The following is a 14,497-nucleotide window of genomic DNA, read 5'->3' on the forward strand; positions in this document are numbered from 1 at the left end:
TTGATGACAACAACATTGCCATAGCAAACTGTGAGATATGTAACAGAAGTGCTCTGTTTGTTAACAGAGTTGTTGAATGTTAAAATAAGGTGAATCAAATAAAAAATAAGGAACATCCTGGATCTGTTTTTTCGCTCTTCTTTATTCTATTTTTATATAGAAGTATCGGATCGGGACTCGGTATCGGTAGATACTCAAAATCAAATGACTTGGACTCGGACTCGAGGGCAAAAAAACCTGATCGGGACATCCCTACTTTATATACAGTAGCAAATACTTGATATATTCTCCAATCTACCTTATGTATAATTTGGTAAATTTATATCAAGAAGATTTTTTTTAATCTTCTGTCTACAACAGCTACAACAGGCTTACAATAGCCTTAATGAGAGTCATTTATTGTCATGGTTGCTCAGCACACAACTTCCACCTAGGATTGACACTGGGACTTAAGTTTTTGCATTAAGGTTAGCAGAGGATGCATGCTATAAATGTACAGTATGCACTGATTTCTCTAGAACTTTAGGTAACATTAAGACGTATGTGTGTGTGTGTGTGTGTGTGTGTGTGGGGGCGTGGCATATGCTTGGTATATATAAGAGCAGGTTTACTACAGAGTCACTGTGTATTCAACAGGCCATTAAAGAGGCTATAGGATGTAAAGCCAGCAGGACACTTACAGTAAGGGAGAGGCCATCTTTGTTACGTTTAGTACAAGTTCTACTAACAGAGCACGTTCCTTAAATAAAACACCACATTGATAAGAGGAAAAAATCATCCAGGTATAAAATTGGCTACACTGAGATGATGGCCCTGTAAGTAAATAGACTTAAAACATAACTTAATAGATGTGGGTATATTAGATATAAAAGATTAAGTTATTATTATCATTAATACGCCACAGTAGTCCATTGTTTTTCACAAACACACATCATTGCACTCACTTCCTTTTCTCTTTGTCTCTGTTTCTCACAAACACAAACACACACACAAACACACACACACACACACACGCTGTGTCAGCTACGGGGCACACTCAAGGTCACCCCGAAATCTGATCTGCATCCCCCACACATTCCACAGGCTGTTCCTCAAACTACAAACACACACAATTTATTACTCCAGCTGGAAAACCTTCAGTCACAGCTCGTCACCGTCAGTGGCACTGCATCTTTGGGCACGTTGCACTGGCTTGAGCTTTTTTCTTATAAATGTAGCTGAATTAGTGATGACAGTTCATGAGCTGTCTTCAGGGACGCGTTTGTCATCTCTGGCTGAGAACTATCAGCGTGGTCTGTGACACTTCCTACCTCCTCCTTCCTCGCTTGTACTCAAGTTTTCCATGGTGACAGAGGTAGCATGACTGTGGACTGTGTATCATTCCTATAATGATATTAATACATAGGAATTAAACAGACATTGAAATTTCCACACCAGAATGAATCTGAGTTCTTAACATACACCTCTGGTGCAACTCAGACACATCATCAGTGATGTATCCTGGGTTCCGGTGACCACTAAACAACAAAAATAGACAGCAAAACATTTTGACAGAAATCAACTACTCTATTTCCAATCAAGCAGCTGGGAGCATAAAAAGGAAGCTACAGCTACAGTATAACATTGGCAAGGTATAATTGATTTTATTTTCTCGTTAAAATCAGGGTTGATTTTTTCAAAACTATTTTTCTTTTTTTATCTTGCATATGACCATTTTACACCGGTTCAGAGATGATGGTGAGGGCAATTATCAAGCTTTAACAGTCTTAAACCAAGGTACACATACCTAGGTCATCAGTGTATGCTATCAAGTAAAAGCACCAGCTTAAGTAGAAAAGATAGCATGTAATAAACTGCTCTTGCATTAAGTATGTTAGATGTAGAAAAAAGGAGGATCTTTGAGAATAACTAGTTGTACCACAAGAGTCAGGGATGAGTCAGAGAATGTGACTTTGATGGTTTAACTCGAAAACTAAAGCCAATGGGTTCCTTGTTATGCATATAGAAGCATTTATGTGAAATTGTGTCCCATTAAAAAAAATAAAAATGAAAATAAAATAAATAAATATATATATTTGATTCAGGAGGTATTTGCAGAATGTCCTCTATTAATCTCTAAATTTAATTTCTGATAAATATTCATATTGTCCACAGCTACTCTGGATTGGTTCTGTGCAGTCGAGATAGAAGTGTGTGACTGTGACGAAGTTATAATCTAGGCAGACACTGGTAATCAATAACAGATATGCTGTTATGGTATTGGGTGTGGTTTTTCCATCAAGAGATAACTGGAAATCAATGCAAAACAGAATTACTGCCATTAACAGTGATGTTGGTGAAGTTAGGAGTGAAATGTTGACAGGGGAATTTCATGCCTGGGAAAATAAAACTCTGCATAAAGTGCTCCAATTAACACGGTTGTTTCACAAGAGCCGACTTCACAGCACTACAGCCATTTAATCTGTGAGCTGAGACCTTCACACAGACTGTTCATCACAGGCAGAGAGGAGGACATGAGAGAAAAGGGAGATAAGTTATTCCAGGTGGCTATTATAAATCACCTCCTCAAAGGAGACATCTTCACCAGTGTCTCCAGAGTGCACTCTGACCCTGAGGGGTTCACAACCGACCTGCAAAGGGGCCATACCTCCTCCTCCACCCGACCACCGCACCCTCATCCCTCTTAACCCCTTACAGGCTTCAAAGGACTCTGCCACACGAGACACACACACATGCACATTTTGTGCATGCGTCACACACACACACACAAGAATGTGTCTAAAGGAACACATTCCACACTCTCTTCTCCATCTCTGCTGCTGCTACACCCACATCAGGTCATCTATTTCCCCTGTGCAGCTTCTAGCGACCTGTTCTGCGTTTACCAGCCGTGACGAGACTGCCTTTGTGGAGGAATGAGATGGCCACTTTGAAGGCTCGCACGATGTGCAACAATAATGCCACAACAAATTTATGGAGAGGGGACCTGTCTGCCGTAGACCCTGCTCCACATTGTACCCCAATCCTACCTTCAGAAAAACTAGCTCAACTGTCAGGGATTCACAATGTTTGCACAGAGAAAACTTTCCACAATTGTGTGAATACAGCAGAGAGCTGCTATATCCACAGCAAAATGGTCAAACACACATCAGACACATAGACAAACTGACTTTTGCTATATTCCAATAAATGCCAACAACAGAGAGAGACAGACACACACTTGCATCATAAAGGAAACAAGTATTATGCACTGAGATTTATTGAAATTACTGATAAATTACAGAAATATATGTATAGTTGTATATGTTGTAATGTCTTTGTGAGTCTCTATGTAGTTGTGTAAAAACTTTTCTTTCCCTTGTACTGTACTTCCAAATAACAATGCAGCACTTGAACCTACTGTACCAATAAAAAAGAAACTTAACTTTCACATTACGTTAAATGAATACGTTAAATATTCCTGCTCTTGTGAAATTCCAGATAGTTTTTTTTAACATTGCCTATCCACAATGCTCATCGGTTCATCTCACTGCTCGTCTATCTATCCATTCGGTCTGGACTTACTGGAAAAAGCCACAAGCCACTGACTAATGCTGGGCTCCATTGCAGACATATTGAGAGACTACAGCCACAATTTGTCATTTTACCCCACAACATCACCTCTGCCAAAAGAAGTGTTCTTTCCGCATGGTTGTTCAACACACACACACACACACACACACACACACACACATTATATATATATATATATATATATATAAATAAAATCTTGAATTTCCAACAATACACCTTTTTCTTGCTAACCAAAACTACCGTATTATTCTGTGTTAATGCATTGGGAAAGCTCATAATTCAGAAGTTGCAATTCTTAAAGTTTGCACTTGATTTGTCCCTTAACCTCACAATGAGTAGCCCTAAGCATCTCACAAGGCAGATATACTCATGTGGTGCACATGAAAGCTATTACACACACACACACACACACACACACACACACGCACACGCACACGCACACGCACACGCACACGCACACACACAGACACACACACACACACACACACACCTGATCGCTGAAGCAGCACATCTGCCTAGGGATCAAATTCTGTGTGGGGGAACCGTATCCACATCCTGACAGGAAGCAACACACAGAAGGCTGGAGAAGCCTGGTCCTGCCAAGGACCAACTGCTGCTGTTTTGTACTTGTGGACCACTGCACCATACTCAACTCAGACCTTATTCCAAAACACTCAAGCTCCACACAGATTTCGAGAGCGATAAATGTAGTCAATGCTACATAAAACTTTCTCTCTTAAACTGTTGAAGAAACCTTGTATCCATGTAGTTAGATAGATGTCCTACACCTGGAATCATCATCAACAGGTTCATCATAAAGTTCTCATTGAAATCGCATACTTTGAATTTAAAGTACAAATACAACGACCCTTACAGAACATCACACTTATCCTATTTCCCCTTCTCATGAATTCAAACTAGAATTCTGTAATTAGAATTGGTCTGTTTTCCAAAAAAAAAACTCCTCCTTTAAACTCCTTCACACTGGTGTAACTGAAGCGGAGATACAGAAAACAGATGGTTGCTGATAAAGACAAAACTAATATTCCTTCTGAATGCTCCTACAGGGACACACTGACATTTTCAAATATTCGAAGATCGCTGGGAAGGAAAACACTACACACTGTACTTGGAAAATGGCTCCTCAGAAGAGTCCTGTTGATTATACAGTACATGTCTGTCCAGAAGAACAGCAGGATTGCTTTAGCAGTGTGAAGTGAACCTGTTGTTGGCCTTCTGTATTTTCATGTCATTGGATGAGATTAAAAACCGTTTCCGTTTGTGAGTGCAGTGTCTCTCTTGGTGGGTGTTTGGCCCGCAAAATCTCACCTTCTCAATGTATAACATATATTCGTATTTGCAGCTATGAGCCAGACACATTGGGTTTTCATGGTTACTCAGCAGTTTTATGTTCCAAACATGGGACAAAGCGGAACCAAAAATTTGGAGGGAGGAAATTTGCCAAAACCATTTATATTTATATTTATTAACATATAATTTAAAAACAAATGTAACCATCATAAAGTATATTATCGAACATAGAACCAACTTCTTTGTATTTCCACTGCCAGAAGAATGAGGCTAGGGCTCATCTACTCTCTGTGAACCTCACCAGCCTATAGAAACAGGTGGCAAATTGACCGTGCTGTTTAGATTTATGGGCAACCTCCCACATGTTTTACTCATTTGGGAGACCTTTAAAAAGATCAGATCACAGAGGAAACTGAAAAAGCAACTGGTGGCTCAAATATTGGTGAAACAGAGTGGACAGAAGGAGTAAAACTGATCTAGCTCAACACTGCAGGAAGTTTTAGTATGAAATCTTTTCAAGAGGGCTTGAGTCTGCACTGTCAGAACAAGCAGAAACTTTGCATCCTGTCACTTTATAGTTAGACTGTTGGAAGAATGAGAATCAATGCTATTCTTCTCACATGATTCTGTTTAAATTCCATCTTCCCACATCCTTTTTATGTGTGTGGCTAGTGACCCTCAAACACGCTGGACTGATACTGGATGAGAAGTTAAACACACAAGCTCAATCTGCTCAGATAAGAATAAAGGAAATTCTCTGAAGAAACATTCATCAGCAGCTGAGGTATTTCGTGACCAACTGCGAAAGTTACAGCTAGCTCTGAACTACTCAGTCGGTCTGGGATTTTACAGCTGGTCTTTATTTGTGACACTTTCAGTGAAGCATCTCTTTGTAACCAGGATTAAAATCAATCTTCTTGTGCTCTAATGTGAGGTTGATTATATTCATATATTCACATACTTATTGTTCCTGCTTTTGAATTTTTTACAAAAGCTTTCTTTTATTAAGAACTTTCCAAAAAATGTATAAATGACAATTGTGTTAATATACTGTTAAAGCTTTGGTCTGAGATATCTTTTTGTTTTTAACATTTTTAATGTATGAGAAAAAAAACACCTTGACTAATCTACATCAAACATTTATACATATACATGTATACACTATGCATCATACACTATGAGTACATTATAACTGAATTACACCAAGAAAAGGACATCATGCAGCATCATGATAGCACAAATTAAAGTGAACTGCCACATCCTCTATCATTTAATGGAAATGCAGTTGCAGCAATGGTAATATGATCACATTTTTCAGACCATCTCTTAATGGCAATATTTATAAACAATGAGTGTGTGTGTGTGTGTGTGTGTGTGTGTGTGTGTGTGTGTGTGTGTGTGTGTGTGTGTGTGTGTGTGTGTGTGTGTGTGTGTGTGTGTGTGTGAGTGTGAGTGTGTGTCTGTGTGTGTGTGTTAACCCAGAAGTAACAGTTTGGTCTATAAAATAAAATAATTTTTTTTCCTAAAGCCCAAGGTGACTTCTTTAAATGGCTTGTTTGTCCAACCAACAGTCCAATACCTACATGTATCCAGTTTACTACCACATAAGACAAAGAAATGACAAACAATTATAAAATAGCTGCAGATTTCACCGATTCACTACTCAATTAATTGATTCATCGTTTCAGCTCTAATAAAAAGCCACTATGGGAAACTTAAGATTATAAAGGCAAAGATTGTATATGTGTGACTGGTCCACTTAAATAAATGGTTAAATTAGATGTTTTGATATGCATACATCAAATACTATAGACTGTATAAAAGACGTGACGTAGCCACAAAGATGTCACCCATTGGTTTGTGGAATACCGTTTTGATACCTGAGTTTGGCATTTTGCCCGTCGCCATCTTTGTTTTTTGGAGCCAGAAGTGACCATATTTAGATAAGTGGGTGGAGCTAAGTCATCAGCTAACGCTAGCTAGCTTGGTGAGCAAGGTGCATCTGTAATTTATGTTAACTGTGATATTAATAAATTTTGGCAAGCAAAAAAAACAGCTTAAAGCAAAATGTACTTACTAGAAAAAATGAACAGCCAATTCCTGTCTTTTAGTACATCCAAACAAAACATTTTTAGGAGACCAAAATGTTACAATTAAATTTAATGAACTGACACAACTGTGAAAGGGTCAAAGTTCTAAGACAGAAACACAAAAAACACCCAAAAACAAGGTCACAACTATTTAAATGCAAACAGTGCCATGGACACGCATTGCTAAGCCTCTGTCCTGATTGACAAGTCGCTAGTCAATCATAAGGTAGCCATGCCTTAAAGCATACCCTGCTTTATCGTCTATTTTACTCTAAATGGGACCATCATTTACTAAATGAACTAAATGCAAAACTAGCGATTGAAACCATAAACTCATTAGAAAAAAGGTAAGAAGTTGGGTCAATTCTATATAACCGGACTTCTTTTTGCAACCAGTGAAGTCACCCCCTGCTGGCCATTAGAAAAAATGCAGGTTTAAGGCACTACTGCATTGGCTTCACATTTCAGACCCGGAGCCTAAGTCCACTTCTTTTATATTGTCTATGTATGCTAACACTCATGTCCAACAATGTCTCTCTCCTTTATGTGATCAGAAACAGAACAAATGCGCAAGTGTCATCTTCTTGAGGCTGGGAGCTTGTCGACCCTCCCCGCTTTTTACAACCTTACGGGGCACAATGAGTGTCATTGGCATTCATCGTAGAAGACAACTGGCTGTTCATCTTCAAACAATTCAACATGACTGAAGGGGGGGGGGGGGGCAGATAAATGCACACCAGTTCTCATGGTAGCCCCTGTGGAGATCATAATAGCTTTTGCTCTTCATAAATACCACAGAGTAAAAAATAGGCACATAACCTCACAGCACCAGCAACCTGACAATTCTCACTATAAAAATGTGTGAAATAATGCTTCTGACTTCAGAAAAATGTTATAATTAATTTAAAAATTAAAGTGCATATAACGGTCTCCCACCAGGAAGCACAATGTAGATGCCTAAGAATGACAATATGCACACATTTATATATAACTCATTTACATTAATATAATAAAAGTATATAATAAATTTATATAATTCTTGCTGCTTTATATTATGGTTTGGCCAGCGAGTGACAAACTATAAGCAATCAAATGAAGGCCTCATCAGCCTTGCACTGACTTAAAACATAAAGTCAGCAGAATAGTGATGGCATCAAAACACACAGCTGCTGTCTAGCACAGTACTCACCATCAGAACCACGGCTCAGTGATGCCAGTCCAGTCATTAGGAGAACAGCCTGCCAGGCCCACTCCTGAGGCAGCCCTACCACTACCATTACTCCAGCACAAGCACCAACCCCAGTCGCCCGCCTCCTTCAAATCCTTGAGGCGCAGCCACAACGAACACACCGGTGCAAAGAAGCAGAGGTGTAAGACTGGGTTTTATATCCTTCTGTGAAATAGCACCAGTCCACTTTCTGTCTCTCTGTGAGTGACTGCCACTCTGCCTTTCTGCACTCTCAGGAACTTCCCACAGCACACAGCAACCCCGCAGCCTCCAGCACTACTCCACACTGACAGCCTGGGAGAGACAGACACAGAGAAGAGGGGGAGAAAAGAGGGGGAAAGAGGGTGTTACTTAGTTGCTCTCTCACTGTGCTATTTGTCCAGCCCTTTCTATGAACGCTTCACTACAGAGGGAACAGCTGAGTATATGTGAATCCACGTACAGCCTCTCTCTCTTTCACACACAGACATACACAAAGATTCTCACATCACTCATACACAGAAAGAAGGGGGCAACAGGGCCGTGGATGTGAGCAGGGGCTGAACAAGGTGTGAAAGGCAGCAGTGAAAGCATGAAATGCTATTGCCACAGGCATACAAACACACAGCATGCTAAGAGGGACACAGAAACTACAGTAAGAACTAAGGAGTATAAACTTACGGAGGACATGCACATATACTTTGGTAAAACCATCTGGTATTAAATCCTGCAAGTCCGAGCTAAGAAGTGTCTGCTGCCCTGAAGGAAGAACCCAGAACAAGACTTGTACTTGTGGTTGGTGTGAAAGGGTCAACGTGTGTCATCCATGCTGGCTCAGCAACCTGAGTTTTTATGTGTGTCCGCCGACACTGCTCAGCTTTGGTGTGAAAGGCTGAGTTGCTAAAGCAGAAGCCAGACATAAATTATGTGTCTGTCAACTAAAAATAAATTTAGAGAATTACCAAATTTCCAATAAATTTCCTGTCAAGTTACTGTTCCGTCATATGTTACCAGTTAGCACATCACCAGTATTTTCTTCATTGCTATAATGATTTCATTTACTGTCAACAAGAAAACAAACAAAAAGTAGGCAAAGTGGAAAAACTGTGAAGAGTCAAAGTTCAACAATACAACTCTACATTTAAAGTTTGCATATTTGAATTCACCAAAAGGACGGATGTGAGGCTGCAACTAACAACCACCCTCCTACAAAAAGTACAAAAAGACATAAAAGTAAAATAAAAGTCCTTGAAATGCAACCTTCATCTGTCTGACAGTCTAAAAAGAAGAAAACAAGAATTTACAATGAAAGAAGCAAACAACCTCTCGACAACCCTGTCTTCTTGTAATGTGTATGGAAGTACAGCTGCAGACACAGGTGCTGTGTAAATGGCAAGACCGGGTAATAATCTGTAACCAAGAGTCTGGTATTAAAGTTCAGGCGTAGGCTGAATCGCGTTCAGTTCCTCATGTGAGTCTGTGTGAGTGAATGGGGTGAAAACACAAACACTTGTACAGGGATCAGGCCTTCACACGTCAGGTGATTAGAGCTCACACCTCCAGGCACCGCCACAACTTTGCAACTTCACACTAATCCAACACACATGCAAACAGAAAAAAAAACAGAAAAAAAAAGAATGATAACAAAAGGGACACATTCCAGTGGTGAAGATGCATGGGGGTTACAAGTTAAGAGGATTAAGTGAGCTATTAGACAAACTACATCAAGTCTACTACAACACCTACACAAATCATAAACATCTCGGAAATGGCTGAATTTCCACAATCACACATGTAAGATCCTTGTGAGTGAGAGAAGAGAGAGATGTTTATTCATTCCAAATGGTTAATGGGAAGCGCAAAAAATAAATAAAGTCCAGGTGGTGTTATAGCAGTAATGGAGGAGGGCAAAACAACAACAGCAGCCAAATGCTTCTCCACCCCACACCTGTCCCCTCTTAAAGTCTGACTGGGTGGGAACACCAGCTCCCATAAGCCATTTCTCCCCTCAAGTGCTCCACTGGCCCTATAGCTGTCACTCCTGATTTGTGCAGCGCTGTGTATTACATGTGATAAGTCAGCCTATTCTGGAGCACGAGTGCATGGGGAGCAATGTGAATGGGTCAGTGAACCTCACACACCCTTCTGCGCTCCATCAAATGCCCAGCGTGGAGCCTCCCTGTATTCTCAGACAGCCTACTCAGCCCACAGGGATGGGGGCTCCAGGGGAGTGAGCAGCTCTGTAGGTGGGGGTCACTTCACCACATAAAGGGGGTTGAAAGTGACGCAGACTGGATGGAAGACTTGCTTTCAGTAAAATTAACTCTTTGCTTCCCCTTCCTCTCGTAGTTAGAATTTTAACTGCAGAACCCATCCGTCATCACACACATAGTTACAGGATGATTAATAGTGCTGGAAAAATCAGTCTTTTAGCACCTTGATCATTCTGTAAAGCCACAATGTTTGTTGCAACTGGAATGAGAAATAGTCAGTTAGATATGCCGGCGCCAGAAAATGATTCAAAAGCTATGTCAAAAAATTGACCTATAATACGGTCTAAAAGTCAGGTTATCTCAGCCTCTACTGCTTTGATTTTTACCACTTTTTATTTTACAAGCCTCCCAACTTTATGAAAAGCACAGTGCTAAATTATTGGAGTACTTTTTTAATTATTACAGATATGCACAATTTATATTATAATAAAATATTTCTTTGCTATGTGAATAAATAGCCAGTGAGAACTACAGATCCAAAAAATACTTTCTTATGCACAATAATTACCACATAAACTGCTGTATCACAATAAACACTTTTTCCCCCAGTGTCACAAATGCTTTGAAATTACTTTTTGTATTCTCTAAATTCTGTCCAGTTAAAATGTAATGTAAAAAAAGCTCAAGATACTGTAGATCCATGGTTTCAGCTCTCAAGACTGAAAAACTCCACCTCAGTGCTCCTGACACCAAACCTCCTCGGTTCTCTGATCTCTGACACTATAAAACCCTCTGTCCTCTTTTCCTTTTTTGACAGTTACTCTACAATGTTAGCAAACTCAAAAACTCAAGGTCCACCCAAAAAAAACCCAGAGATCAAAATGCTTACTTATACCTGTGTAAATAAATAAATAAATAATAGCATACTTGAGGAGCTGTGCACATGCCACACAGACTGTCTGCACTGTAAACACTATGCACATCAGCATATCGCCTCTTATCTTTGAAGACATTTCCACATAAACACATCAGACGTTATTGTGCAGGATGTACTTAAGTAAATCAAGTACCTCTCCACGTGTCATTATGGCACATGTAAAGGTAACCTTTCTACTGACACTGTGCTTTACTGTAGTACAGTGGGCATTCATTTTGGATTTGGGAGAGGCTGGGATGGGGGTGAGGGGAGTTGTTTAGCTGTGAGATTATTTTTAATTTGTTTTGAAAACTGTATCCCTCACATTCTGTCCTCCAGCAGTCAGAGATCAATAAATGCAGCTTGCTTGTTTGTAATAATCAGTCTCCATTTCATAAGGCAACATTTTCTTATGAAATAGAGACCTTACAATAATACTGCAGTAGTATTACAATGCACCGTGAAAATTAGCCACGTTTTTTATTTCAGAAAAGGACTTTAAAGGCGCAAGTGCACCTTTCATCATACAGCAAGAAAAACGGGATGGATGACTGTGAAAAATCACCGCTAACCTGTGAAACAAAAAGCCATGGCAGAACACAGATGATGAAATTACTCCGGGGCAAAGATGGAATGCGTATCATGAGCGATGTTCCAGCCGGGGCCAAACTGACCCCCAGCTCTGTGAAATTAGGAGGATTTTCAGCAGCTTAGTGTTAAAACTGCTGTCATAGAATCCTGGAAAGGAGTTTATTACCGTGGCAACACAGCTGTCTGGCCCAGATGGTCCAATCAAGGTGCAAGAGTAGAGAACGCGTGACACCATCTTCATCATCCAGCTAGACAAAGATGATTTCCTCTCATCACTGAGTTATTAGAAACAATGACTTACCATATTTTGTATCATGGAGCAGAACTAGTGTGGCAACTTTTATTTGATTACTGTCATTAATCTTTATATCAAATGTGTTATTAATAGATTAATCATTTAGTTCTACGAGATGTCAGTAAATAGTGAAAATTGCCCATCTCAATTTCCAAAATTTCCAAAAAGGGGAAAACAACCAATCCTCACATGTGAGAATCAAATGTTTTGCATTTTTGCTTAAAAAACGACGTAAACGATGAATTAATTATTCAACTAATTGTTTCATCACTGCATATTTTCAACCACCAGTTATAAATTGCACACAAAAAAAGGTGTCAAACAGTCTTTGTCTGACAACAAGCCAATTATGTATTGTAAATTGTAATGAAAAAACTTTTTTTTTTTTAATAGATAGAATAGAACACAATGGAAAAAGGAGTATGAAGAAAATCTGATGTAGCCTAGTCAACAGCATGAAACGTACTGGAGATTATCCATCAAAATCCAAACACTCAAGTTCACACAAGAAATCAGACAATATCTATATCCACCGTTGTATACATTATAAATATATAAATAATGGTGATATAGCGTGAGATCCCTGCAGATCCAATGCAGAGTCTCAGCCCTCATGAAAAAGAAAGACCCTGATGAATATTCAAGAGTCACACAATAGTAGGGCCAAATCATTCTGCTGAGATTGACGCTTTGAAGTCCCAAAGAATGCTGAGAGGGAAGAAAAACGTCATTCATAGGAGTGAAAAGGCTGTCACAGCAAGATTCACCCTCCTTGCCCTCCCTATGTCTGTCATGCTGTCTCATTCTCTCACTCTGTCTCACTGTCTCTTTCTTTCAATATGTGACAATGTAGTGAGATATTGAAAAACACTGAAACATCAACACCATCACTTTGAATAATTTCTTTCTGCCAATATTCATGTTGTTAGCCAGTATAACTTCTGGAAAAATGCAATTAATTTAGGATCTGACCTGTCAAACAGAAGAATGCTTATAAACTCATAACTCTGTGTTCCCGACAACAAGGAGAGAACATGTATCCACATAATTGAATAATTATTAATTATTATAACTAAATGTCCCTTTTTGTCTTAATGCAAAATGCAACATTACAGAACATGCTTTACATCCACCCTATTCTGTTTTTACAAGTTCTGTGAAAAAACCCTGAAGTGAGTCTTGTATTGAACAACTACAGCTGCAAATAATCTGATCAGATTTTCACAAAGTCTACTTTTCTTTTGACCTACTGATATAGCTTCTTCATGACAACATAATAAAATCACTCAGAGGTACAGAAATGTTGTAATCTCTTTATATTTGACTACTAAACTCTAAAGCTAGCTGATTCTGTGGACCAATAAGTGACTGCACCTAAAACATCTGTGGCTCAGGTTTCACCCATGAGCACCAAACAGCCACGCAACCTTACAGATGGATTCTATGTAAAGAAGTGTCTGTCCAGCTCTGAAGGTGCCGTTAATAAAGTCCTCTGTGACTTTCCGCGGTCGGGGCACTCTCTCTCTCTCTCTCTCTCTCTCTCTCTCTCTCTCTCTCTCTCTCTCTCTCTCTCTCTCACTCACTCACTCACTGAAGGTCACTAGGCCAGGTCTTACTGGATCTCTACTGAGTAAACCTCTTGTTTTTGTCAGCAGGCCTGGCTGCCAGTGGGCTGTACTTAAGTTAATTCCCTCACAGCTCTGTTCCCATTCATTTTCTGGCCACTTGATCATTCTACTCTGGCATCTTACATAATAGTATGTACTGACATTGCAAACATACACCAAACCAAAGGCAACATTTTGTTGGAATCACACGCGGCAGTGTATAAACCTATAATTAATCATTCTGAACTGCTACAATGATAAAGAAATTTCAGAGGAGAAAAAGCATGGAACGTTGTACACATTTGACATAGGCTACATGGAAGTATTTACATCTAAAGTATGTTGCAGTTCACCAACACGCTTTTCGAGGAGCTCAATTTAGACCCAAATTTAGAACGGTTTTAACCATTCACAGCAACTTGGTGATTCAGAATATACTACAAAACGAGGATTACACACAGTTGTTTCTCAGTAATGGTAAAAGAGGAACAGGTGCTCACAATTCAAGGAGAAAAATTACAGATTTGAGATTTTCTTAACATGGCTTTTGTGCAGCAGGATTTGAAAAACCGAGGCTCTTCTTGCCAAGTCAACCAGGAGCATTTAATGAAGGGATTGTTGCCGAGTGTCCACTGGGCTGCGTCGGGCAGACACCGCAAACCAAAGGGTCTAATTAAGGGGTTACTCTGACAGT

At 39.6% G+C, this 14,497-nt stretch overlaps 1 protein-coding gene across 3 annotated transcripts in view; it reads right to left on the minus strand.

Moving 5' to 3' along the window:
* bmpr1bb (bone morphogenetic protein receptor, type IBb) overlaps positions 1–14,497 on the minus strand; it is a 62,297-nt gene that overhangs the window by 8,953 nt on the left and 38,847 nt on the right. For 2 of the 3 annotated variants that reach the window (XM_031277979.2, XM_031277980.2), the window contains one exon: positions 8,164–8,496. The exons of the other annotated variant lie outside the window; for it this stretch is intronic. In XM_031277979.2, coding sequence (XP_031133839.1) covers positions 8,164–8,251 — 88 coding nt within the window. In that variant the 5' untranslated portion in view covers positions 8,252–8,496. The remainder of the gene's footprint in view (positions 1–8,163; positions 8,497–14,497) is intronic. 3 annotated transcript variants of the gene reach the window in all.

Source organism: Sander lucioperca, chromosome 1 (genome assembly GCF_008315115.2).
Source record: "Sander lucioperca isolate FBNREF2018 chromosome 1, SLUC_FBN_1.2, whole genome shotgun sequence".
NCBI classification, from domain to species: Eukaryota; Metazoa; Chordata; class Actinopteri; order Perciformes; family Percidae; genus Sander; species Sander lucioperca.